This window comes from Melozone crissalis, unplaced genomic scaffold (assembly GCF_028551555.1).
Source record: "Melozone crissalis strain CALT ecotype California unplaced genomic scaffold, PUWL_Pcris_2 ptg000002l_1, whole genome shotgun sequence".
Taxonomy (NCBI): Eukaryota; Metazoa; Chordata; class Aves; order Passeriformes; family Passerellidae; genus Melozone; species Melozone crissalis.
The window spans coordinates 26101514-26127611 of record NW_026535780.1 but is presented as its reverse complement, the minus strand read 5'-3'; the positions used below and the strand labels follow the sequence as shown (position 1 = coordinate 26127611).

General features: G+C 37.7%; 1 protein-coding gene across 1 annotated transcript; it reads left to right on the top strand.

Annotated features, from left to right (window-relative positions):
- Nucleotides 1-1295: 1295 nt before the first annotated feature.
- On the top strand, nucleotides 1296-24044 carry EIF3E (eukaryotic translation initiation factor 3 subunit E). The gene is made up of 13 exons (XM_054269963.1): nucleotides 1296-1427; nucleotides 3168-3282; nucleotides 6165-6282; nucleotides 9032-9074; nucleotides 9545-9649; nucleotides 11527-11652; nucleotides 13137-13261; nucleotides 13942-14068; nucleotides 16032-16133; nucleotides 16815-16924; nucleotides 22150-22252; nucleotides 22704-22838; nucleotides 23879-24044. Exons 1-13 carry the CDS (start codon nucleotides 1338-1340, stop codon nucleotides 23915-23917), a joined length of 1338 nt encoding a protein of 445 aa, XP_054125938.1. The 5' UTR covers nucleotides 1296-1337; the 3' UTR covers nucleotides 23918-24044.
- Nucleotides 24045-26098: the final 2054 nt, after the last annotated feature.

Here is a 26098-nt window from a genome sequence, read left to right as displayed (position 1 = left end):
TCATTAAGGTACAATGAAGTCTTACCTCTAAAAAACAGCCTGTCACATCCTTAATTCTGTAGCCTTTACATCTTTCTGTTAAGGTGGGGAGAACATCACTAGCTGCCTGAATAATGGCTTAATAAGTGTTATGACCTTCTTATTCCTTACCTCTCATTTATATTTAAAACAAACCATCCAAGTCTAAAATTAACCTATACTACAACTATACTAACTTGCTATTCCACATGAACAGCTATTGTAGCTACCGTAGACATAGTCTGTAGTTATGTGAATCACTAAACAAATCATTATGCCTCTGCTCATGAAAGGAAAAGTTTCCTAATGACAAAGGTTTTAGTCATGCTTTATGAGAAGAGATGAGGCTTGACTTACTGAACTCAACTGTGTGTCCTGACAAAAATCACTAGAAAACTTACAAAGTGTAACAGGAAAAGAAACCTTTTATCTTTCTGGTGAGTTAACATGGTGAATCACAGAATAATTTAAACTGGAAGAGACCTCTATGATCTAGTCCACCATTAAACCATGTCCCTAAGTTCCACGTCCAGACATTTTCTAAATACCTTCAGGGATGGGACTGAAGCACTTCCCTGGGCAGCCAGTGCCAATGCTTCTTTACAATGGCCATAAAGAAGCTATAAGCAAGCTATCAGCAGTATTACTGATTCTTCCATTTCTGTTGCTGAACTTAGCAAATACATTTCTGCACTTGCTTGGGTTTTCCTGTGTAAACCATTGTCCAGCAGCTCCCCAGCCTTCTTCCATCTCACTTGGCACGGCCTCCCCACGGAGAGCTTGGAAACATGGCCAACATGGATGAACCCTTAACAAACATTTCACTGGGTGCCAAGGACAGCTTAGGCTCCTTTTCAGATTGTCACTACCAGATTAGACCGAGACCAAGTCAAGCTCACACACGACGCACAAGGTGTGGGGGCTGCACTCACAGCTCACAGCTGCTCTCGGGAGATGTTCACCCTCCGAAATCCCACTGTGCCCCAGGGTGCCCAAAGTGTCGCCCAGCATTTGCTCACGCGCTCCACCGCCCCCTTCACACCACACAAGCGCAGCCCCCACACCGCGCGCCCGGGGCGGCCCCGGAGCCGCACTCGGAGCGTCCCCAGAGCGGCCCGGGCGCCGGAGCGGGGCGGGAAAGGGAGGGGAAAGGGAGAGGAAAGGAAAGGGAGGGCGCGGCCATTGTCCCTTCCCTGGCCCCTGGCCGGGGTCCGCAGTGCGCAGGCGCCGGCTCCCCGCCGCTGGGGGCGGGGCCGCGCAGGCGCAGCGCCCACAAGAGCCGCGTCGCGCCTCTGCCTTTCCTCTCGCCGGGCTCCAAGATGGCGGAGTACGACCTGACCACCCGGATCGCGCACTTCTTGGACCGGCACTTGGTCTTCCCGCTGCTGGAATTCCTCTCTGTCAAGGAGGTGCGTGTCTCTCCTAAGGGTGGGGAAGCCGGCTGTGGGAGCGGGAAGGTGGTAGGCCTTGCTGCCAGCTGCCGGTGCTTCCCGTGGGCCTGGTGCGCCGCGGCCGGGGCTTCCTCCCGCGGGCTTGGGCGCTGCGCGGGCCGGGCGCGGCCCGTGGGGGATTCGGAGCCTCCGTAGGGAGGAGCGCAGGGCTCCTGTGCTGCGTGAGTCCAGGGGCGAAGCGTTGGGGGTTCCCGGGCAGGGACGGGAGCAGAGCCGAGAGGAGGCCTGAGGGAGCCGCTCCTTGATCACGCCGCGCAGCTACGCGGCCCCTCGCTTGCGAGGCAGCGCGGACTTGCTGCGCTTTCTCTTTCTTCCGATTTGGCGCGGTGTCTTTCCCTCGCCTGTATTTGGGGAAAGGAGAAGTCAAAGTTCTCCCTTGCAGCCGCAGTCCCGCGGCGTGGGACGCCCTCGATAGCCCCGCAGCTCTTGGTGCTCGGGCCCTCCCGCAGCCGGAGCTCTGGGCGGTCTGTGTGGTTACGCCAATGATACTAACTAATTTGAATTTGAAACCCGTGTCATCACGAGTTTGTGTTGGAAACAAATATAAATCCCTTCTCGAGTTATTCTCTGTTGGTCTTCCTCTGTATATTTATAAGTTATATTGCTGCAAAGAGAATGGTAATGCTGGAGATACCTCAGACGAGTACTTCAGATACTTTAGACTAAACTAATCAGTACAAACTATTTTAAAATGGGAGCGAAATGTGTGAAGCTGTGTAAGTTTTGAATTTAAAGTAGGTGTTATTTTAGCCTTTAGATAGGAACTGTTAAACCATGCTTGCATTAAGACAACTTGACCTAGCCAGCTGTCATGTGTAGCATGTGGAGTTTGCTTAATGCCTCTCATCTTGGGGGCGTTTGTACATTAGCATCTTTGTATCAGCTGAAGTTAATTAAACAATTAATTTTGTGGTGTTAGTTTTGAACAATGCAATGTTCAGAGCTGAATTAAACTTCATCAGATTCATCTGAATTAAACTTCATCTGTATCTGAGATGTGCACAAATGTGGCATGGTGAGTTGCAGTTTGGCTCTTGTGCAAATATGTTTTTGAGGAATGTACCAGATTTGGCCCTTGCCTACATCTTCAACATCTAACAGCAGTTTGCAACTCTCTGATAAATTATGGAATATGAACTCTAAAAAACAATTTGAAAAATTTAAAAGTACACATTCAATTACGTAGCTACTCTAAACTTCTTTTTATGCTGTAGACTTAGCAACATATTTTAGATTGATCTGCCGTACAATTAAATTGTGAGTTTAATCCTGTGCATCTCTTCGAAATCCACTTTAAATAATTTAACTAGTCCTCACTTTTTAGTATTTTATTTTGTGGAAAGTATTCAGTACTTTAAAAGAAAAGTATGATTAAGGTTCTTTAATTTTTTAAATATGTGTGTAATTTTGCAATAGGAATTTCTGTTTCTTTTAAGAGATTAGTAATAGTTACTTAACTTCTAATTAACTTTTGAAGTACCTGCTTCCATAGATAGCAGGAAATATTTGATATTTTGTCAAGACTGAAAATGCAGAGAGGCTTTATAGTAAGTGCTCTTAATGGCAGAGCAGTGAGATTTGATATTTAAAACAATTCAGTTGTACAGAAGTCCATAAACTGTGTCACAAAAGTAATACATAATATGAATTGAAACTTCAGCACTATTCAGATGAATCTGTTAATAATTCCTGTTTCAGATATACAATGAAAAAGAGCTGCTCCAAGGAAAACTGGATCTCCTTAGTGATACCAACATGGTGGATTTTGCTATGGATGTGTACAAAAATCTTTATTCTGATGAAATTCCTCATGGTAAGTTGCTCATTTAGATGTAAATCTTGTTTTTCAACTTTTCTGTCTAGCATAATAAATAACTAGTGGTAATTGCTTGTCGTGTACAAAAAGTGGAGTGCTGTTTAACTTCAGCATTACCCAAGGATGTGCAATACTGAGAAAAACAGAATGCTCTAATCCTGGGAAGTTTGGGTTTGTTGGTCTGTCAGGAACTTCACCTTTGAGTGACCTCTTTGAGTATTTCAATGCTGATTTGGTAATTTCAAGCCCTTTAAAGGTGTTGCGCTGCAACTGATGGAGGTGTAGTAGCTTTTCATCTCTCAGATTAAACACCTGCATAATGATTTGGTGTTATTTGGTGACTTTTTCTTTAAAGCATCCAGTGTGTCAAGACTAGAGTTGCATTCTAAGTAATTCCATTAATTTGTCTGACTGTGGCCGATTTTTAGAGTTTGAGAGAGATTTTTCCTCGAACTCTTCCTGTGTTTTCCTCAATCTTGGTAATATAAGAATTGCTGCTTCTCTAGGAGAAAATAAATTTAAGATTATAATGAATGTGATCTTTTACTATTTTATCCATGATTTTGATAACTTCTCTGTTTACTACTTAAATTTCTATCATTTTGAGGAGCATTTGGGAATGGGGAGAAAATAGGTTATCTAGCTTTGTCTAATTTCCATTCTTCAGGCGTGTTTTGATTTTAAGGGTTTTTTCCCAGTTCTTTTTTTATGGGTGGTGTGTTTCATTTTGTTCCTGACCTAGTCTTTCCATATCCACTGCCTTCCTATTTCTCCATCTGTTTTTCGTGTTGGTGAATTCCTCACCTTTTTCTTAGCTATTGGGACGACAGTCTTTTTTGCCTGCATCTTAGGAGGAACAGACTTGGGTGCTGTTGTTTTCTTCCTCTGGGTCTTGCTCTTTTCAGGCTCTTGAAGCTGCAGAGATGGCCACTCTTCTCTTTGGAAGAGGAGAGTTGGTAGGCTGATGGACATGGGAGTCGGTGTTCTGGCTGAGTCTGTGCTGGCATTAGGTGGGCATTGCTGTGGGCATGTGTACTGTGACATGTAGTGAGAACCAGGGGGCTTCACTTGTGTCATCTCAGAAACAGTTGTAATAAAAGCTTCACCTTTAGGTTACTTAACAGTTCTACTGATTAAAAAAGTTAGGCTGCATCAAGGCTATAAAAAAATCTCAATGCTGAATAGGTATTCCTCTTTCTTTCCTTGCTTCAGCCTTTTTAAACTGTTGAATATTACTGTTAGCAGTAGTAATTATGTCTTCAGAATTCTATTTATAGCCATTTACTTAAGCAGATTGTCTCAGAGTATAACTTCATAAGGTCACAGCTGCAAGAAAGTTGAATGAATTTTCTCCCTTGGAGAGCTCTGCCTTCGTGAAAAATCAGAAATTCCACACTTGTTTGAAAATACTATAAGAAAAACACTACATCTCTTAGGATTTTACCTCATCATTTTGGCAGGTTTTTTTGGTGTGGTTTTTTTTTTTTTTTTTAATAATGACGTACTGTTGTTTGATGTGTGGCTTGTATTCAATTAACATAAACAGAGCTAGTTCTTTCACACATTGTTCAGGGTGCTTGCTTGCACAGCTTCCTATGCAAAGGCCTTCACTTCTGAGATCTTTCTGGTATGTGTCATCTTCTTGTAGCAGCGCTTGTCACAGTGTGTGCATGGACAGGTCGTTCTTACTTGTGAAATCGCTGGCATCGTTAGAAGTTTGCCCTATCCTTTCCTAAGACTTCCCTGTTTAAAGTACTTAAAACTAAGTTCACTTACACAGTTATTATTAGAAATGTCCCTGCACGATTTATCGTTGCTTTTGTCTTGTCTTCCATGAGATCAACTTACAATTACACACCCAGGAGATGTCGCAGGAAAACATTTTCGTATTCTTAGTAAGTCAACTGAATGTTTTGCTTTCATCTGTTTCTTCTTCCTCTTTTATTATCTCAAGAGTCAACTGCAGGTGGAGATAATTTCTCCTTATTGGAACACTTCCTGTCAGGCAAGTTGTTCTCATATTTAGGTTGGGTCACCATTATGGTGTTTGCCACCTTGGATGTCCTGTTCAAATATCTGTGTAGTCAAATCATGAAAGAAATGTTGACTCTGTTCACTGTGGCATTAAGTGTTCTGGTGTGTGGCTCACTTTCACAGTTTCCTGCATTTATCTCCTGGGATTTTATCTTGGCTTCTCTGATCCCATGTGTTTCACATAGCCAAAGTCAGGGTCATTTTTCATTTTTTTTTTTTAAACATATACACTTTTCTAAATTTTAAGTCTTCATTTTATTGCATTACTTGCACTTGGTGAGGAATTTGGGACCTGTGTAAAATAATCACCCTAAAACTTTTAGTTGAATTTCCTAACAGCTTTTCATAAAGGACTTAATGTTTCCATTAAGCACAGAGTGTTCAAAATGGTAATTTTGCAGTTTGAGCTGCTTGAAGTTTTTCCTGTCAATTTTTAGTTAAGTGTGCTCTAAATGTTCTTTCAGAACCTGATCATCAGTCAGAAGAAAATCAATCTTCGTGGTATCATTGGATTTACTTTTTTGCAAGTTTATTTGGAATAAGTGAACTTAGTTAAAGGCTGTTTCTCCCTTAATGGAAGCCTGAAGAGACCTTGTCTAATACAGACTCTGCTCCAGCTGTACCTGCTCTCTGGTGGCCTCCATTCAGGAGGAAAAAAAAACCAAATGTTAGAAGTTTTTACTAAGTTACAGAATTGTTATACACAGCTGGGTTTGAGGCTTGACTGAGAGGACAGGTGAGGTAGGAATTGGGAAGATGCATTCAAGTGTCAGCACCATGTAATTACAGGCTGGTTCATGTAAAAGCTTAAAGCATTCTATTCAAGTCTTTTTGTTTGTGTTCAGCTTTGCGTGAGAAGAGAACAACTGTTGTTGCACAGCTGAAGCAGCTTCAAGCTGAAACAGAACCTATTGTCAAGATGTTTGAGGATCCAGAGACTACGAGGCAAATGCAGTCCACTAGGTAATGTCTAACATAATTTGTCAGGATGGCTTGTTGGTACCTCTCAAGTGTTGCTGCTGGGAGTGCATTCTGTGTAGTAACTGCAAGAAGGACATTTTTATTTTCATACAGTATTTAAGTAGTGCTTGTGGTCAGGTAGCTGAAATTGCTGGACAGTTTGCTCTTTTCAGTGCTTTTCCCTGTTGTGCAAAAGACATCTATTGTTTTAATGTTTGTGAATCAGCTTGTTACAAGTGACAGTCATCGTCCAGTGCAGTCCAGTCACAGGTTAATTTCTGTTTGGCTTTGATTGGGTTTATGGTTTTTTGAGGGGAAAAAAGAGGCTGAAACAGTTAAAATTTTCTTCCAGAAAAGGTTATGGAGTGTCATATTAGTCTGGGAGGCCTGATGGATGAGCATCCTTTCATCCTCAGAGCACATATTTCTTCAGGGTTTTCTATCCTTTTCCCACTTACTCTCTCCACCCCCAAACCATTCCAAGTTTTGGTGTAAGGTTGTGCTCAAGTCTTTTTAAGTTGCATCCAATTTTTTTTTTTAATTTTCTTATGGGAAGTAATTTAAGTAGAATGAGTTTGTCTGCACATTGTATCTAAGATTTATCAGAGTTTCACCATGGTTAAGCTTGAATTGGGCTCTGTAGGAAAGAGTTCAGCTGTAGTCACTGAGGACTAACTCCACCTTCAGCAGAGAGGTGGGCAGGTATTTGTTATTAATTGGCATAAATTACTCCTTGTTTCCTTTAGATAAGAATCACTGTTACTGCTGTTGTAAATGTGTCTGGCAAACTGGAATAATAATTGGATCCCTTCCTTCTTCAGCCTTACCTGCCCTAAAATTTTAAATAGAGCATACTGTGTCAGACAGAGAACCTGTGGCTTAACTTGAATTTGAAGGTGAAGCCTGTACTTGGGTTTATTGTTGGCAAGCTTTGTGTATCCACTGATGCTGTAACAGTAGGAAGACTGTAACATTGCTTCTGGAATTTCTTAGAAAAGTATTGAATGTACAAACTCTTCTTTCTAGTTTGCAGAAATCTTCTGTATGAGTATACCTGTGATGCAGCTTTGAAAGTGGAAGTCTCAGTTACTCTGGCAATTGAGCCTGTCTTAAAACTATTCAAATCTAATCGAATATACAGAGGTCTTGTCCAATTCTTGCTTTGCTTTTAGCCAGTTTTTTTAAATAATAATTAGCCTAGAAAAATATTAGTAAAAAAGCAGCATTTTGTGGGGAGTATGCTGTTACTTGATTTTGATTCACAAAAGTTGGTCAATAGTATGGACTTCAAATTGGAAATGTCTTGTTTGGGAGCAAGAGAGACAATACATTCAATAAATGCATTTATTGAATGCTGTATATCTAATGCTATATAAATGCATATGTCTAATGCTATAGAATATTAGCCCTACTACTCATCTGCAGCAAGTTTTGATTTAGAACTGATATGTGATTTGTGTTTGTAAAGTATCTGGAAACTTCATAGCTCAGAAGTTCTGGTTTTGGTTATTGGTGCTGGAGTAGTTCTGATCCAGATTATTGGGGTTAGATAGTAATAGGTAGAATTGGCTGAAATATGTCCTATCTGTCTAGACCTGAGTAGTGTGCTGTAGATAGCAGAAACAAGTTGTGATTCTTTTGGGAATTTCTGCTGGTGATTTTAAATCTGTATCAAATTCAGATAGCTGCATATTATTGGGACTTTAGATCATGACTTTTGCTCCATGATGGCACTATTTGGAATATCCAGCTCTGGGAGATAAGGAGTAAAGGAGATTTGCAGGTAGAAGTTCTTTCAAGAATAAACCGAAACATATCACTGCTCTGAGCAACTGTTGGAGGACACTGACTTAAAAATTACAGAGAGTGATAGTCAGTATTCCTCATCCTCAAAATGTTTTACTGTAGCAAATCCATGAGATTATTTAATTGCATTCAGGGGTTTGATTGAGGGTTGTCATTCTTGGCTCACTTGGCAATTTGCCATTTCCCTGTATAATCTAAAAGTTCAATTAAACAAACTCAAATCTTTGCAGTCAGTTGGTTTCAGAGTAAATGGGAAAATATTCTCTCTCATACCATTTTTACTATGTCTTTGTCTCAGGGAATTTACAGCTTGCCTCCTGGAGGCTTCTCTTTGATATGAGTAATAATGTTTGTTCTTTGAGTATTAATGATAAATAAAAAACAGTCTTCAGAGATGTGATCACATGAATATAGAAGTTAAGAACTTAGTAGTATGATTATGATTTATGGTTCTGTATTCTGCTCATATTGGCTGTGGTAGAGATATTCTTGTGACCCACTCTGTCTCAGTGCTAACAGGATAAGTTCTACTTCTGTTTACTTTAGTCTTTGCCATTTTTTTTCCCATCTTTTAAAATTAAGGTTGTCTAGAGTAATTGCTTTGAAATTGGAACATGAGAGTGGGAAGAGCTCTAATTCAGAATTTAACTTTCATATGAAAGCTAAGGATGCTATCAAATTTAAAACAACTTTCCACTCTTTCCTAACTGTAGCTATTGTTGCAGGTGGCATTCATTACTTAAATTTTGAATAATTTTAAGATTTTGAAACTACATGACACCAGTAATAGATGACTGCAGCTGCTTTTGAACAAGTGGAAGAATTTTACATCAAATTCATGCTCACTTTGTTGTGTTTTACCTTTAAAATTGTTGCATTGTGTGGTGTTGCATGGTGGCTACCAATTGATTTTGTAAAAGCAGTGCTTTCTGTCCTTTTATTATAGAGATGGTCGGATGCTGTTTGACTATTTAGCTGAGAAGCACGGGGTAAGTGTTGTAGCTGCTGGAATTCAGTTCTGTGGATGTCCACGCAAACTCCCTCACAGCTGACAGTGTTTTGACCAAGTATGGCCTAGCATTTTGTCCTGTCTCCTGTCAATGTAGCTAATAGGTAGAATTCCTAATGCTAACATATTTAAGCCTTTGAACTTTTAATTTTTATAACAAAAAAAAAGCTTAAAATTAATGCTGGCTTAGTAACTTAGATAACTAAGGCAACTTGGTAACTTAGATGTGCTTTACTTTGTAAAGCAAGATTTCACCTTTGTCTGGTAGTGGTATAAACTTTCATTCCATGGCATGGATTGAGAATATAATAGTTTTCTATTGTCTTTTCCTATGTACAATGTCTTTTGAAAAGCTACAGATTTCAAATCTTGCTCTACCATTAAAATCAGCTTGTGACAGCATGTTTTTTTTTCCTAGGGAGTAAAAGCTTTTATTGTATTCCTTTTCAGTTTAGGCAGGAGTACCTAGATACACTCTACAGGTATGCAAAATTCCAGTATGAATGTGGTAACTACTCAGGAGCTGCAGAATATCTCTACTTCTTTAGGGTTCTGGTAAGTTTTGATTGGTTGTTGGTTTGGGGTTTAGTTTTTGGTTTGTTTATTTGGTGTTATTTTCAGTGAAATATTTAAACCAGTAAATTGTCTATATCATTCTTGGCATATAATATTTTATAGCTTTTTGAGGTCATTACTGTATGCCAAAGTTTACAGTAATGGTTAATAATCATCACTATGATTCAGCAATTCCATTATTTTAAAGTAGAATTGTTCTTTGAATTTGTATGTCTTGTAACATTTAATTATATAATACAATGAAGTGAATACTTGTTTTTAAGAATACTTGATTTTGTGCACAGATGTTGTCAACAGCAGTGAAAAGCTTGCAGGTGGGTTGAGTGTAATTACTGGTAATGGGGAACTGCCAGCTCCTTATCTGAACTCTGATCTGTCTGTCCTCTCTTGAATTCTGTGATGGATTTAAGAGTATAAGTCTTCTCCCTATGAAATGTAGACAGCTCACATGATAAATGTAGAACCAGATCCATTGTCTCTGAAGCAACTCTTTTCATCTTGTTGTAATTCATATCATTTGGTACTGGTGGGAATGAATTTTGAGAATAAAGATTTGATGTCTTGTAAGAATCCCAGCACAGTAAATTTATTGTTGGAGGTCACTGAATGTGCAGCTTTACTAACAAATGGAAATTCAGGGTAACTGCTCGAAAATCCCGATAATGGAGCTGGAACAGCTGTGGTACCTCAAGGCAGTTATTGTGAGCAGCTACCTCTAATTAAGTGATTTGGAACCAGCACAGAGCATGTGAACCTTCTCAACTCAGTAGCTACTAAACTGGCACCTGGGTTGCCTGGAAGTTACTGACTTGTGAGCGGTGTATCTCATAAATTTGTGTATGATTGTTGAAAACATGTAGTGGTTCATAGCTTGATGCTCTTCCTTGCTAGTTTGTATTCCCATCTAAAGGTAATCTTAACTCTTTGAAATACTGTTGGAGTCAACCACAAAAATTTCTGTAATTGGCTGTAATTAAAGAAGGGAATTTGGGAAATGTATCTTTAATCAGAACAACGGGGCTTAAAGTATGAATGAGTTGAATTATAAGTCTAAATTTTGATGCTAAAGGTGACTTTCAGTGTTACAGGTTCTTTTTATGTGCCAACAGGGGAAGTGGGTTGTGGGCAACTGTCCTTAATTCTTCATGCCTTTTTTCTGGGCATAGCATTATGTTCTTGTATGTCAGTAACCTCAAAAAATGGAGTACTGATTTTTGTGCTGATAATAGCTTAGTGTAAAACTTCTGCTACTGATTCTGATGGGAGAAGATTTGTTTCAAAGCCCTGTGTGATGAAACATAGTCTGTGAAAGAACTATTGTAACCAGTCTAAGAGCAGAATTTGACATTGTGAATGGCATAGTGCAACTCATTCCTGTGTAAAACTAACACAGCTTGACCTCAGAGCTACCCTTCCAGGGAGCAGCTTCAGTGCTGCCAAGTTGCAGTTCCACTGGACATTGCTGTAACAAGTACACTTCTGGACAAGGCATTAGCAGGAAGAGTTTGGAATGCTAGCTTTTTGAAGGTGGTTATCTACTGTTATGAATTCTTTAAGAACCTGCCTAGCAATAACCTTGTTTTATTAGCAGCAGCACGGATCTGTCTTTTTTTGACAGGATTTCCTAGTTTCTGTTTAAGAAATTTTACTACTGGTTTGTTTTTTTCCCATGTCTAAACTGTTTCTCTGGAAAAAATCCCTACTTAATTTGGAGAATTAGGACTATGCAAAATTGGTATCTTGTAAATGAAAAATACTGCCAGAAAATACTGTTTGTAATTTTAAAAGTAAATAATAATTTTTAGCAATAATTTAAAATACTAAGAGTGTGACTTTGTTGCTATTGTTGAACATAGGTTCCAGCAACAGACAGAAATGCTTTAAGTTCCCTTTGGGGAAAACTGGCATCTGAAATCCTGATGCAGAATTGGGATGCAGCCATGGAAGATCTCACAAGACTAAAGGAGACAATAGATAATAATGTAAGTAAAATCTTGGACATCTTAGCAAGGTGAGAGGTTAGAGGTGTTAGTATTCAAGTAAAATCTTGGACATCTTAGCAAGGTGAGAGGTTAGAGGTGTTAGTACTCAAGTTTTATTATAAATCACTTGCAGTCTTATTTAGGAGTAGATTACCACGTTTTCACTTGATACTTTCTTATTGGCAGTGGGAAAGTCGAAGGATGCTAGTGAAGAAATAAAGAAACATTTTTTTTCAAATTGCTCGCTTCTTAACACCTTAGGTTCTCATCTGTATTTTCAAATATATTTCCAATAAACAAATCTTAAGGATGTGTTCAAGGGCAAGGTATCATTTTGTGAAACCACTGTTTAAATTTCAGATACTTGTGCTATTCATTTTCTGTAAAGAAAAAAATGCATGTAAATAAACCATATTGTCTGATGAAGACAGTGCTTTTTGACAGAAACTGCAGTAGGCTTGTATTTGGAAACAGGTTTCAGCTAATTCAGCTTTCTTGACAAAACTCTCCTGAGTTCAAATGAGTACCAAGAACTTAAGGGGTGAGTGGGGCTGCAGGACTAGTTCAGAGCAACTGATGAGATTAGGGACCTCTCAGTCTTCCTCTTTGCATGTGGAGCTTCACTGGCCATGTCAGATGTGAAAGTTTCACTTTCCTGAACCAGAGTCTTGAGAAAACAGGTATTTTTCTGTCCCCCAGTCGTTCCTTGTCTACATAGCAGATAATTAGTGTTAAAAAACTTTCTTCTGTAATTTTGTTGTCTTTATGATTGTGTATGATTATAATAGACTACTTGACTTGTTTATTACACTGCCAAGAGTTTTTTTAGGATTGAATCAGAGCAGTTTGTTGTCATGCTCTTCAGAGGGAGGATTACTTGTCATGTCAGTTCATCCTCAATATGTTGTTTTGCAGTCTGTTTGAAGTGCTGTTGAAATTTGGAGCTAATACAGGTACTTGGAGCTGAACCCTTGTTTGTCTGTTATTGGCAGGTTTAAATAAAGATAATTACATTTTTTGGCTGCAAGGGATTATAAAGTTTTATCATTTTCTGAGGGTTTATGGCAAAAAAAGTCTTGTGAGGATTTAGAAAGGAAGTAAAACAGAAAAGGTGAAAAAGGTAAGTAGTTACTCAGATCACATCTGAGGAGGGAATACAAGGAATTCAGAATTAAGAAGGGAAGTAACTTAGGTTAGTGTGGTGGTCTTGGAGAGCTAAAATGTCTGCTCTTACCATAAAAATGCAAATTCAGAAAGTAGTTTTGACTATAATATTGGGAAAATCATCTTGCTTATAACTTTCAGTAGATTTATCATTGAGATGACAGAAAAGCTGGAGGTCAAACTCAGCCTGACAGTGATGACAGTTATAAAGAGCTGATGCAAAATCAGAAAATTTTGGGCAATTACAGGTTTCCATGGATTAGTATTCAAGCAAACTTTGTGCTGTGTTTGACTTGAACCAATGTTACATTTTCTCCTAGTCTGTCAGCTCTCCACTGCAGTCTCTTCAGCAAAGAACATGGCTCATCCACTGGTCTTTGTTCGTGTTTTTTAATCATCCTAAAGGGAGAGATAACATCATTGACCTTTTTCTCTATCAGCCACAGTAAGTTGTGTTGTACCATCTGGGGTGGGTCTTTAAATGAAATTGAAGGCACATGATAAATATGCAAGCTTGCTGAGCTTAGGGCTGCAGGGTGAAGGTATTGTTCTATTCTGATTGTAGAAAGCTATTTCAAAAGATTCTTGGGAAATCCCAGACTAAAAATGAAAATTGAAACACTGTATTTATTTGTGAGAGGATTGACTTACATGTAGATCTAGCATTCTTTGTTGCTCCATTGAATGCTCTCTGATAGCTTGATACTTTTCTCATGTTGTGGCACCCAAAACTACAACCAGTACCCTGATGAGGCTGCCCCAGTGCAGAATAGTGCAGGACAATCCCGTCCCTTGCCCATCTGGTGGTTCTGTGCCTGATGTCCACCAAGACACAGTTGGCCCTCCTGCCTGCCAGGACACACTGTGATTCACATTCAGCTTGTTGTTGACCAGGAGCCCCAGATCCCTTTCTGCTCTCCAGCCTCTGATTCCCCAGTCTGTACATAGATCTAGAGTTGCCCTGTTCCATATGGTGATTGTCCGGCCCTCTGACCTCTTTGTCAGGCTCTCCCTGCAGGGCCTCTCTGCCTTGGAGGAGTTGAGAGCTCCTCTCATTTTAGTGTCATCAGCAAACTTCAGTATACCTTTGAGTTCTGAATCTTACATATGTTTTTTTCTTTCTAGGTATCTCAATGCAATTCAGACCATGTGCCCACATATCCTCAGATATTTGACTACTGCAGTCATAACAAATAAGGATGTTCGTAAACGTAGACAAGTGCTGAAAGATCTAGTCAAGGTCATTCAGCAGGTAAGGACTGCAGTATCTGAAATTTTTTGCCTGATTTTTAAGAAGACTTCATTGTAACCTTCTTTTAGTAATAGAAGAAGGTTATAATACTATCTGGGTTAGTATTTGAGGTATTTTAATACTTGTTCTTTGTCAGTGAAAGTTTTTACTGAAGTAAAATGCATATCAGTCAGTGGGAGGATGGAATAACTTTTTTCTCCTTTCATGTACATATCTACTGCATGTACACATACATGCAGTAGAGTATACGTGCCATTCTTACCTTCTATATTACTAAATGCTGAAAATTCAGTGAGATGTGAAATGGCTTTGGATCTGATTCTTTTTCAACTATCTGTACAGTAAATTGTTGTATGAATAAGAGTTCTTTCTTACATTTCAAAATCACTGAATTGTGTGTGTTGATTTGAATTCACATGCATTCTCTTGAAAATGGTTGTTGTCACAGTGACATGAGGATGGAGATACAGAGAAGAGCAATAAAAGAGTTGCTTGGTAGCAGTCAACAGGGGTTTAAGGTCTGGATTTTTATCTGAAATCACCAAACAACTTGTATACAAACCAATGCACTTCAAATACTTGATAATGTTGTGAGTAATAAATATTGTATCTCTGTGTGTGTATATATGTAAATATGACAGTACAGTTATTATAGGCTAGTAGTCAGTTTTAACCACTTCAAGCATTTGGGAAACTACCTGTGCAAAGCACAGTCAATGCAAAGATCACGTTTTACCTGCAACTTAATTTGTTTTTAAGTGTTAGTGCTCACAAAAGGCACCATAAGCAATAAATCCGTGATTAGTCTTGTGACTCAGCTTTTATCTTTATCTAAAATCTGATTGTGACATTGAGTTTTTAATAGAAGATGAATTTCTAATACTTCAAGTAACATGTTACAACTTCTTGCTTTTATTTAATCTTGCACACCATTAGTGAATTCCTTTTGAAAATACCAAATTGGGCTTTTGGTTTTGAAATTGCCTGTCAGATTTCTTAGTACTCCTCTAACTCTGTATGATTCATGATATTAAATGATGATGTGGTAAAGGTTTTATAGATTTGAAATAACTCGTGGTGCTGCTTTAGTAGTAGTAAAAGATTGTTTAAACTTGCAACATCTTTGCAAGTATTGAACTGATAGGTATGCAGTTTGTTTATTGAAATTGAGACGCGCTCGTTCTAAGACCATTTTGCAAATAATGGTTAACAAGTGCAATTCTGATGTGAAAAACATGTATAGAACTGAATTTTAAATCTAAATAATGAGACTGTAAGTACAGTTCTTTGGGGAAGGAAAAAATAACTGATCCAGAAAGAAAAATCTCTCTTAGGAATTCCCTTAATCTGTTGATTTTATGATTATCTGATGCTAAAGCGGTTACTGATACATACTGATTTAAGCTGTCTTATAATATGCATTAGAAACACTTAAAGGGAAGTTTGTTACACTTGAATTTACACAATTGTGTATAGATGTAGCGTTATCTCTCCCTGGTAATTGAGAAAGTTGAGTAACTTCTGTAATACTGAAGTAATTAGTGTATAGAAAGTAGCTCTTTTGTTAGCTATGTTGTCTATGAAAATCGAATTATCATTCAGTTTCAAGTATGAAGGATTTGATGTTGGAGTCATCTTTGAAATCAGAATTTAGAAAGACTATTCCATCTTACTTTATGAAATTTGGAGGTTTGATACAGAGACAGCTCTAATCTCTTGACCGTTTCCTAGCCCAAAGATTGCAGCATTAAATGCTGAATGTGAAGCTACACCTCTGGTTGTTTTACCAGACTAGTGGGAGGAAGCACATTTATGTAGCTTTTATAACTGGAATTTGGAAGTTTGGCTTTTTTTTAAGGTGATACATGGGCTTGTTTCCACTATTAATTTTTTTTAAGACTCTAAGGAATGCATGAGTGACCACATGGCCTTGATTTCTGATGTTGTTCCCAATTTTTTATAGGAGTCCTACACATACAGGGACCCTATCACAGAGTTTGTGGAATGCTTGTACGTTAACTTCGATTTTGATGGAGCGCAGAAGAAGCTGAGAGAGTGTGAAACAGTAAGACAAAATATAAGACAAAATATTTTTAAGACTCCTTTTCCTTTAAGGAAAGACCTCTAAAATTCACAATGGACTGCTAATTTCTTTGAGGTGGTCTTTGATTACATTGCCAATGTTTTCTGATAAACTTAAATTCATGGTTGGGTGGTTTTGGGTTTTATGACAACTCATTTTGTAACACACGTGACTTACTGTTAAGAATACAGCTTTAATGTTGTAATAATGTTATATTTAAGAAGTTCTAGAAGAAGAAGCAAATAGGTAATCATGCATTTGGCTGAGCTTCAGGTGTTCCATTAAACTCTGAGAAATGCTTGAAGAAAAGCTCAGATTTGCCTTTTGTTGTGAAAGATGAGCGGGGAGTCAAATTTTGTGTTGAAAGGATCTTCAGTAGTTAGGGCAGCAGTAGAGTTTGACCTTCACCTTACTCTCTTCTTGAGCCAGACCTCAGTGATCATGTTAGCATGCAATTTAAATTTAGTAAGATGCTGAACAATGAAACAATGAAAAATATTGTTCATCTGTAGCTTGTTTGCTGCATCTTTGAACATAGCTATAATGTTTTTAGGTATACTGTGGGCTGCCCCGTAGTTACTGGCATTATTTACTAGCAGTGTCTACCAGTACCTTTCCACTCACACGTTTGCTCTCATGTTTCCTTTCTGCTGACACGTGCAGGTGCTTGTGAATGATTTCTTCTTAGTGGCGTGCCTTGAGGACTTCATTGAGAATGCCCGTCTCTTTATATTTGAGACTTTCTGTCGCATCCATCAGTGCATCAGCATCGGGTAAGAGAATGTCTTCATTCCTCAGTTCAGAAAATCAGTCATGGAGGGCAGTTTGACAGACAGTGCAAACTTCAGGAAGTATTCAGTTGTCAGGTGAAATCCTAACTGGAATCTCATTTGCATAGTATTCTTTCTAGTTTTATAACTCTAATGTGATGTACTTGAATTATAATTATACTTCAGAATTTAATTATTGTGTTTAACTTCAAAACAACCCTTCTCTACCACCACTAGTCCCCCCAGACAAGCAGTACTTTCAAGCTACAACTGCTGTGATTTTAAGTGGGATCTATGCTGAATTTAATGGGAACTTTCATACCCAGTGTCACCAAAGTCCTGGTGGAAATACCTCATTTGGGCCTCAATTCCACATGTTGAGATAGAGTGTTAATATTAAGTAAATACAAACTGCAAATACAATAACTGCTTAAATTTATTTTTATTTGGTGGATACGGATACCCATGTGTATCTTATAGATATGTTCTTTGAAATTTATTGAATCACATTGCCTTTTTCGTTAATTAAATAGAAAACAATGGATTTAATTCCCTGGGACACAAAGTGATTCAGCTGTAAGAATTGTTATTAGCAAATATGTCTGTTGGTTATTCAGATTTATTTTATAAATGCAGACTTTTCAAATGGATCAGGTCTGATGCCTCTTATATATATATATTTTAAAAAAAAAACTAAATGAGAAGATATTTTGTATGCTTGAGATCTTTTTCCACTTGGCCTTTGCCCACATTTCCCTTATTTGCACATCCTTAAATTAAGAAGGAGGAAGTGAAAAACTCTGAATGCTATAAAAATCTCACTGGTAGAGAGCACTGCAGAGATCTTTGAGACAGGAGAAATGAAGGCTGTTGAATTGATCAAGTTCAATGCAGTCTTCTTACTAGCTTGTATCCAGAGCAAATAAGTGCATCTAGTCCTCTGAGGAAAGGATTTAACACTGCCTGATTTCAAATGAAAGGATTTGAGAGAAAATTGTCTTAATACTGCAAACTTCTTCGAAGGATTGCTTTTTTTTATGAATAGGTATAGTTGGAAAAAGGACTGATTCTTAATACTTTTAATCTTTTGTCACTGGCTGATGTTTGTCTTCATTGCCTCTGGAAAAAATTTTATCCTTTGTATCAGCTTAAAACAGTGGCTTTGATGTCAAAGGAAAACAGTGAATTTGAGCATTTTAGTCAGCTCTAGTGTATTGGGTTTAAGCATACAGTCCTAATAGGAAATGGAACTGCATTCTGTGAGCAGAGCTTTTCCATGCTTAATATTTGTTCTTATAAGAGGGCTGATGCTTTGTCTGAAATCACTTAAAGCAGAAGTACTGCATGGTTAGGCATTAAGGGGGCTTGAATAAGTATTTGGAAAGAAGGAAACCCCCATATATATAGTGGTCTTAGAAGGTGGGTTTCTGGGGAATATGAAACCCAATAGTATCCTGCTCTTTGTAAGAAATCTTTTTTGTGGTGTGAATACTGCACATCATCAAGCACAAGTTCTCAATGAAATTAGATGTTTAAGCTTTTTTAACTAGAGACTAGATGGCTTTCTAAGAAGTCTCCTCTTACCTGACTCCAGTCAATGAGCAAACACTCTGCAGTGTTTATGTTAAGAATTTTTCAAGTCTTGTATCAGAAGATATTGATAAACTGTGGGCAACATACCAATAATTCATTATGGCAAAAATTGTAAGCTCTATCACATTTTGTGGTAGGTAATTGTCATTTATTTTGTTTTTATTACTTATATTTCATATTTTTTTGTGCTGTGTGTGATATTTCAACTTTAGGTATGATAAAAAATGTAGTTGGCTGTCCTTGTTGTGTAATTCCTAAATATAGGTAGCAGTGATCTTTCTTTATAAGCATTATAATGTGTTCTGAGGCAAGTGATAGATTCAGAGTTGAGACATTTATCTCAGAGTGATATGGATATTTTCTACCACATACCCCTAAGTTAATTGCACATGGAGTCAGTCATCAGTAATGAGGTGGTTCTCAGTAGGTCATTGTGTGTTTAATGATCGATATCAGCCTTAAATTTCTTTGCAAGCTGTAACAATGATTATATTTGAGCTGATGAAATAAGGTACATAATTATTTCTTAGTGTATTTGAATTGCTTTTGAAGAAATTAGCCAATTGAAATGAATGTTGGGCTGAGACGTAGTTCTTGCATTTTCTTGTTCACAAGTGATTTCCACTGCTAATCCTGGAGCAAAAAACGAAATTATTGTAGCACAGTGCTTGATGAGTACTGCTTAGCTATTCAGAATGGTTTTGAAAACAGCAGGAAACTTCTTTATATTTATCAGTTGCAACTTAAAGTTTGCACATCCTAAATCACCCTGTGATTGGTTTGCTGTTTGAAATATCATGTTTATCAGAAGTAATAGATGATGCTAATTCTGTTTTAGTTAGTTTGATATACTTGTGTTTAATTGGAGAGCTGAATATGCTTCATTCTTCTTTTGTACTGCACATACATGAAAACTATATAAGATGGGCTTGTTCATATATGAGCATGTGGGGAATTCTGCTTGCCTTTTAAGTAAATGAAAACTTAAGGAACACTAGCCCTAGCATGATCCAAATAAGTGAATTTCCTTCTATAACTAGGGAACTGAAATTATTTAAAAGTCTGCCATTTGGAATTAACTCTAACTTGATATGGTAGACCATTCTTTAAATTTTAATAGTATTTTATTATAATTGACTTCATTTTTATTGAATTATATCAGGAATCTTTATAAACAATGGTAACCTATAATACAGATTGTGTTGCATTCTTTCCTTAATATCAGTGATGTTAATATGTATTTGTAAATCTAAACATGTCACTATTACTTCAGCTGTCAAACTTAAATGAGGCTAAGCTGTATTTTGTATCTCAAGAGTTTTAAATACATGTTCTAACTGTGATAGGAGAATAGTGTTTGTTACAGAATTGTAATCAGGATAGATTTTCTGTGCTTTTTGCTCTGCAAAGATAGAGAATATTTTTTGGTCATGTGTGTTAATTTACCAGGGAAATACCTCTATGTTATACATCCATCCACTTTGGGTGGTCCTGGCTGCTTCAATGTAGGCTGCAAGGAGAGACTCTTAAAAGGGAGTCCAGTTGCCCCAAGTACTAGAGGAAGGTCATCTCTTGTGTCAAAGATGGGTTTAAGTTCTAGGTTTTTAATAGATTTATTCCTTATTCAGTGGAAGATGCTTGCTACCTAATAACATCAGTTGTTTTGTACTAAAATTTAAACATTGTGTAAGTCTCAAAGCTACAAGAGGAGATAAAACAGATTTTACATCCTTTTTACTGTCATTTTTATTCTCTGATTTTCAAGTTTTCCAAATACATGTGCAGGAAAATAATACTTTTGTAGTGTTACTTCTGTTGTGTTGCTACATATTAGTTGAAAAAAATCCACTTCTCAAGCAGCTGAGCTAGTAGGAAAATGTAGATATATTAGAAAAAGGTAAAATTATTTGCTAGTAACAAATGCAAAATACTTCATAGTTTCTGGCTTGGAATGATTCTCTAGACATATATGCCCTCTTACTCTCTAATTACATGAGAACTGTGTTAAGGAAAAAGCAAAGTGTAGGTGCTGTAGATTGGAAATTATCTGGTTTGATCTCCTGTGAACCCAGTTGCAGCTCTGAGCAGGTCCCACAGCAGTATTCCATTATGCTGCTTAGTCAGGAATCCACAAGTAAATCCTCCTATCTGCATCAATGGAGGTTCTGCACTGTAATCCCAAAGCTGGGTTGCTTAATCTCCAGTGTAGTGGCAGTAGCCTTTCTTGTGGTCATCTGGAAGGGAATTTACTTTATCTAAATCTTACTAAGGCTTTTAAAAGAGAAATGTGAGAATTATACTCGCCCCCTTGTACTTGCAGTTTAAAATGTCTTTAGTTTCAAGTCAAATGCTTAACATCACTGATTGAGGGTAATAAAGTTATTGTACTTTTTTTGTATTGAAGTGTCTCATGTTCTGTCCAGGTGACTGATAATTCCACAAAAATTTCCATGCCTGATGTCTTCTGCTCTCTTCTGCCTTTATAATTGCTCATTCAAACTCAGATTAAAAGGTCTACTGGAACAGTAGCAACTCGGTTTGGGTTTTACTTCCCCTTACTTTGCCAAGTTCAAACACTTGTTACCCATTTGTGTTCTTATTTTGCTGAAGTGAGTCAGTGTAAGTTCAGTATTTTAAGTTACTTTGGGGTTTTTTTTCTATTCACTTCATGTTTATCTGTAGAAAAAATGGAATTTGCCTTTATAGTTGGGACAAAGGTAAGAGATCAAGATCATATAGGAGAGACAACTCTATAAAGAAGTGTGTGTAGAAGTCCAGTCAGGTAGATGTTGTAAAGTAGTGACTTGATGCAAATAGTCATCAAGAAAAAAATCATTTTTTCAGGTGGAGAAAAAGATGTTTAGGCAAGATTCTGTGAAATGGTGAGAAATTGACCTCTTGTGCAACTCACTGTAGTCAGCTGGCTTTTTAGTCATGCCTGTAGCCTTTACCTCATGTTTGTTACCTCAGTCTGCAAGCTGATGGAAGAATGAGCGTTACTAATGCCCTGTGTGAGCCAACTGCCAGCAGGAAGCTGGAGGAGTTAGCTGGAAAGCCACAGGAAGCACTATTAGGAGGAATTATTCCTGGACAAGAGTGTTTGATTAATAGTTTTCCTTTCCTCTGTTTTCCCCCACCTTCCTTCCTTGAAGTTGCAAGAAGTTCTAACATAGGGCATCTGTCATATCTTCTATACCAAGCTCTGTCTCATGGGTCTTGTTCCTGAACTTTGGAGAGAAATTTTCTTGTTAAATGTATTTTTTCTACTAGGTAATCTATGCTTTCTTGACTGCTGATTGCATTTAAGTAAGAATAAAAGGGTTTAATAGGAACATAGGAAAACTGTGCAGGTCAAGATTTAAAAGCAGTGTGGTGTAGTTCAGAATGAGTAAGTATACACTTTGGGATATGAATTTCTTATTTGCAGTGGAGGTGGGAGATGGGCAGGAGAGCCTGTATGTAATTTTTAAGTAATTTCAGTCCAATTAAAGTAAGCTTCCCAGCTATGCAGTATTTATTGAATCTTGGACTGGGCTGTATTTTGTGTTGGTTTGACTTGTATTCCATAGTCTCTTGTTATGTTTACCAACATCAGAGGTTTTAATTTGCCATTTAATAAGTTGTTTATATTTTAGTATGTTGGCAGATAAGCTAAATATGACTCCTGAAGAAGCAGAAAGATGGATTGTCAATCTGATCCGGAATGCACGATTGGATGCCAAACTGGATTCCAAGCTGGTAAGACTGCACATTAAATCATGGAGTGGTTTTTGTTGAAGGACCCTAAAGACTGTCTGGTTACAACCCCCCTGCAGGGACACCTCCCACTGTACCAGGTTGCTCAGAGCCTCATCCAGCCTGGCTTTGAGCACTTCCAGGGATGCAGCACCCACAGTTTTTCTGTTCCACCCTCATAGTAATCTAATCTAAACCTGCTCTCTTTCATTTTAAAGCCAGATGGATCCAAGTGAGTTTGTTGGGTTTTTCATTAAATTTCTTTTACTTCATGGGCAAAGAAAAACAATAGAAATCAAAACTTTCTGTTCCCAGATAAACTGTAGTGGATTTCATTTATTGTGTTTTGTGCTTGTCTGGAAGACCTGTGAAAGTTCGGAAAGCAGAGTATTACATTAAAGATCCTTGCATGCTGAGCAATTGTTAAATTTATTCTGTCTTTGCTGGGTTTTAGGGCCATGTAGTCATGGGCAACAATGCAGTCTCACCTTATCAACAAGTGATTGAGAAGACCAAAAGCTTGTCTTTTCGTAGTCAAATGCTGGCTATGAACATTGAGAAGAAACTGAATCAGAGTGGTAGATCTGAGGTCAGTATAAGTTTTGTTTTTCTGAATTCTTGCCTTTTTAAGAGATAATTTTAAGTATAATTCTTAACCTATGCCTTAATTCACCAGGTGTGCCTACTCCTAGTTCTAATACCAGGAATTGTGTTGGAAAAGACATAGTGACCACACACAAAGTGCTTCTTGCTTTCTTTTAGCCTTTCTCTTCTATTAGATTTTATTCATAACTGTTTCTGTCATTTGCTGCTCTGCTTCTTTTAAATGGTCTCCTTCACCACTAGGAAAGGGCAGATCATGAAGTGTGACACTTATGAAAGTAGTTATAATACTTTTCCAAGTGAGTTGTACTCAAAAGTATTGTCGGTGCAGATGTGGTATTGAAAGGAGAATTAATGGTGCTTAAGACTGGAATATGGAAGGAGAATTGTGCAAAACCCTAACTGTTAAATCTGTTAAGTGAAATTCTAGAAAATGTAGTTGTCATTGAAAGGTTTAAGTAGAACCAGTGAAAATAAGAAAGTAGGCTAGATCATCTGGTTTTGCTTCCCTCCATATTACAATATGAGAAGCTCTGTGAGGCAGAACAGCACTCTAATGGGGATGGCTCTGAGGCCCAGCCATACATCTTTAAAACAAACAAAAATCAGAACAAGCTATGTAGTAAAAGAGCTTAAACATTATAAGTTTTATTGTGCTTCCTCAGTGCTTGGCTGAAATACTGGTGGAAGTTGGACAGGCAGTGGTGCACTATTTTATTCTGTTAATGGGAAGTTTCACAAAACTTGTGTATCATTGCTTTCTTTAAAAAAATACAGCTGAGAAATTATTCCTATATTTATATTGGGATCTTCCAGAATTTCTCCCTTTTGAAACTACTAGCTTGGAGGACTCTAGCTGTACAACTCAATTACAGTATGTGTGTCTGGTATGTGAACACTTGGCTTTAATCTTATAGGGTATCCTTCATTATTAACAACATTCCCACTGTTTAAATTAATGTGTTATACATTTCAGTAAGTACTAAGTAATATAGTAATTTCTTTTAATCTTTATTCATTTTTTAGGCACCCAACTGGGCTACTCAAGACTCTGGATTCTATTGAAACACTTCTACAGTGGGGGCAAATCTGTTTATTTGACTAAAAAAGCACATAAATACGTAACCTTTTTGAGAAAAGTAATTATGTGTTAGCGCTTATGTTATTTGAATAAAATTGGCTACTTTTATCAGTCTGTGTATGTTTAATTTAAATAGAATCCTCTGTTTTATAAGGACTTCTTAACATAATGGTATTCTACAGCATTTTTGATCACATTTTGCAAAATTTAGGATGTCAGTTGTGTTAGGTCTGTTTGTACCAAAGGATGCTTTTGCTCTCTGGGCTGAGTTTGGAAGCAGGGATTTAGAGATTTTTTTACCTATTGCAAACATTGCATGTTAAAAAAATTAGATGTGTGTGGAACAAAAAAGTAGACCATGTTTGAACATGTGATCAAGCCAAAATCTTCTGTGCTTCCATGTTTTTGTTTGTTACAGGGAGAAGCATGGAAGAGCAAAGGCACTTGCAGCCAGTATCTTCTGTGAAACCTAACGTAATCTACATGTAGAATAATTTGACTAGACTTCTTGTGTTCATGCTTCAGAATTTTTCCTGTTTGAAATCACATTTTTAATCTTGCCCTATGTTCTAAACTTTCTGGAATATTTTTGGTTGGGAGGGAGGATTACAAAAGGCCTGACAAGTGAGCTGCATATGGTTTAAAACTTTCATTCTGAAATTTGAAGTTCTTAAGATAAATGATGCAAATATAAGAGAGCAAAAAACTAGTTCAACTATTGGATTTTGGAGGGACTTTGTAAGTTTCTGGGGTTTTCAACTACTGTTTGACACTTGCCTGGATTTCCTTAGTACCTTTGCACTGCAGAGGTATCTTTAAGAGAAATCACAGATCCTTTTTATGAGTTCTGTCAGGTATAGTGACTGATCACTGAGGTGAAGTGTGGATGTTGGAAAGGAAGAGGCATTATCACTGCACAGTTTTGGGTTGAGGGAAACACCAATGACTCACCTTGAGCTTGTTCCAGCTGTGTGCCTGTTTCCCTCTTAACTCCTTGAGTTCTGGGATTCATCTATGTGTGTAAAGTCGTTTCAGCTTGCCAACACTCCTGCTTGCTGTCTGGAATTACATGTTGCCTGGGAAAGGATAAACAGTTTAGTGATGCTCAGCCTTAAGGTGAAGACGAGTTTTTACTCTTTACTGTATTACTGGGTAGATTCACAACAAGACAAGTCTTCAAGCTGCACGGAGACAGGATCAGTGGCAATGGACACAAAACATGGGAAAATCCAGTTAGATTTAAGTGGGAAAAACAATATTTTGTTTTATTGCTTAAAAGATCATTAGGCACTAGAAGCAGTCACCCAGAAAAGATATGCAATCTCCTCCTTTGGATTTACTAAGTACCTCAGCACCCAGATAGACCTAAACCTGCTTTGAGGAGGGAGTTGAGTTCTGGCCTTCAGAGGTCTCTTCCTTGGCTGAGCAACTGGAATTTAAGAAGTGGTGGCAATAAGCAGTTAAAAGTAGATTGCTGCTCGTCTGTAATCATGGTGCAAGAAAGCTGGTGTACAGCACAAGGATTCACTTTATGTGTAACATTGGTTCCTAGGATGGGGATGAGAAGTCTGGAACACAGCTGAAGTTAGCAAGTTGCTTTTGAAGAGCAGTTTCATAAGGCTGAGCATGCTCTATGCCAAGTTCCTTATTCCCCAAGTTTTCTATCAAGGGATTGATTAAATTGCAATCGGTAGGTTCACTCTATATTGTTACAGCCCCAAAGCAGTCACTTTAGAACAATCCGGATTGTGTAATAGCCATGTTCCCTGTTAACACAATCATAGAAGTGCAGTTGTGTAATAATTAAAGAATTTTTAAATGAGATAAAATAGGAATGTTTCTTTGTAAACAGCGGGGAAAGAGCCCACATGCAGTTTTTCCTTTGACTGGAAGAATTAAAAGTACAGATTTAAAATAATCTCATCCCAGGAGTGAGATACTGTGTTAGCATTCATTTCTCTGTATTTTGGACCCTTCAAGTACCAGCTGTTTAGGCACAGAAAAGGTACATGCAAATTGTAGCACTACTAAAATGCTTAGTAACTTTGTGTCATGTCAGTTCCATGAAGTTTTTAGGCTTGAGAATGTTCTGTAAATTTGAAAACCTGGAAGCAAAACTTTGGTTCAAAATTATAACGATATCTTCTGTAAAAGTACTGAGCAAC

What these genes read in the sequence shown, in the direction of transcription:
- EIF3E (XM_054269963.1), top strand. Translation starts at nt 1,338, where the DNA reads ATGGCGGAGTACGACCTGACCACCCGGATCGCGCACTTCTTGGACCGG. An exon ending in TCTACTTCTTTAGGGTTCTG is followed by an intron (nt 9,650 to 11,526) that starts GTAAGTTTTGAT and finishes TGTTGAACATAG; the next exon opens with GTTCCAGCAACAGACAGAAA. An exon ending in TAGTCAAGGTCATTCAGCAG is followed by an intron (nt 14,069 to 16,031) that starts GTAAGGACTGCA and finishes AATTTTTTATAG; the next exon opens with GAGTCCTACACATACAGGGA.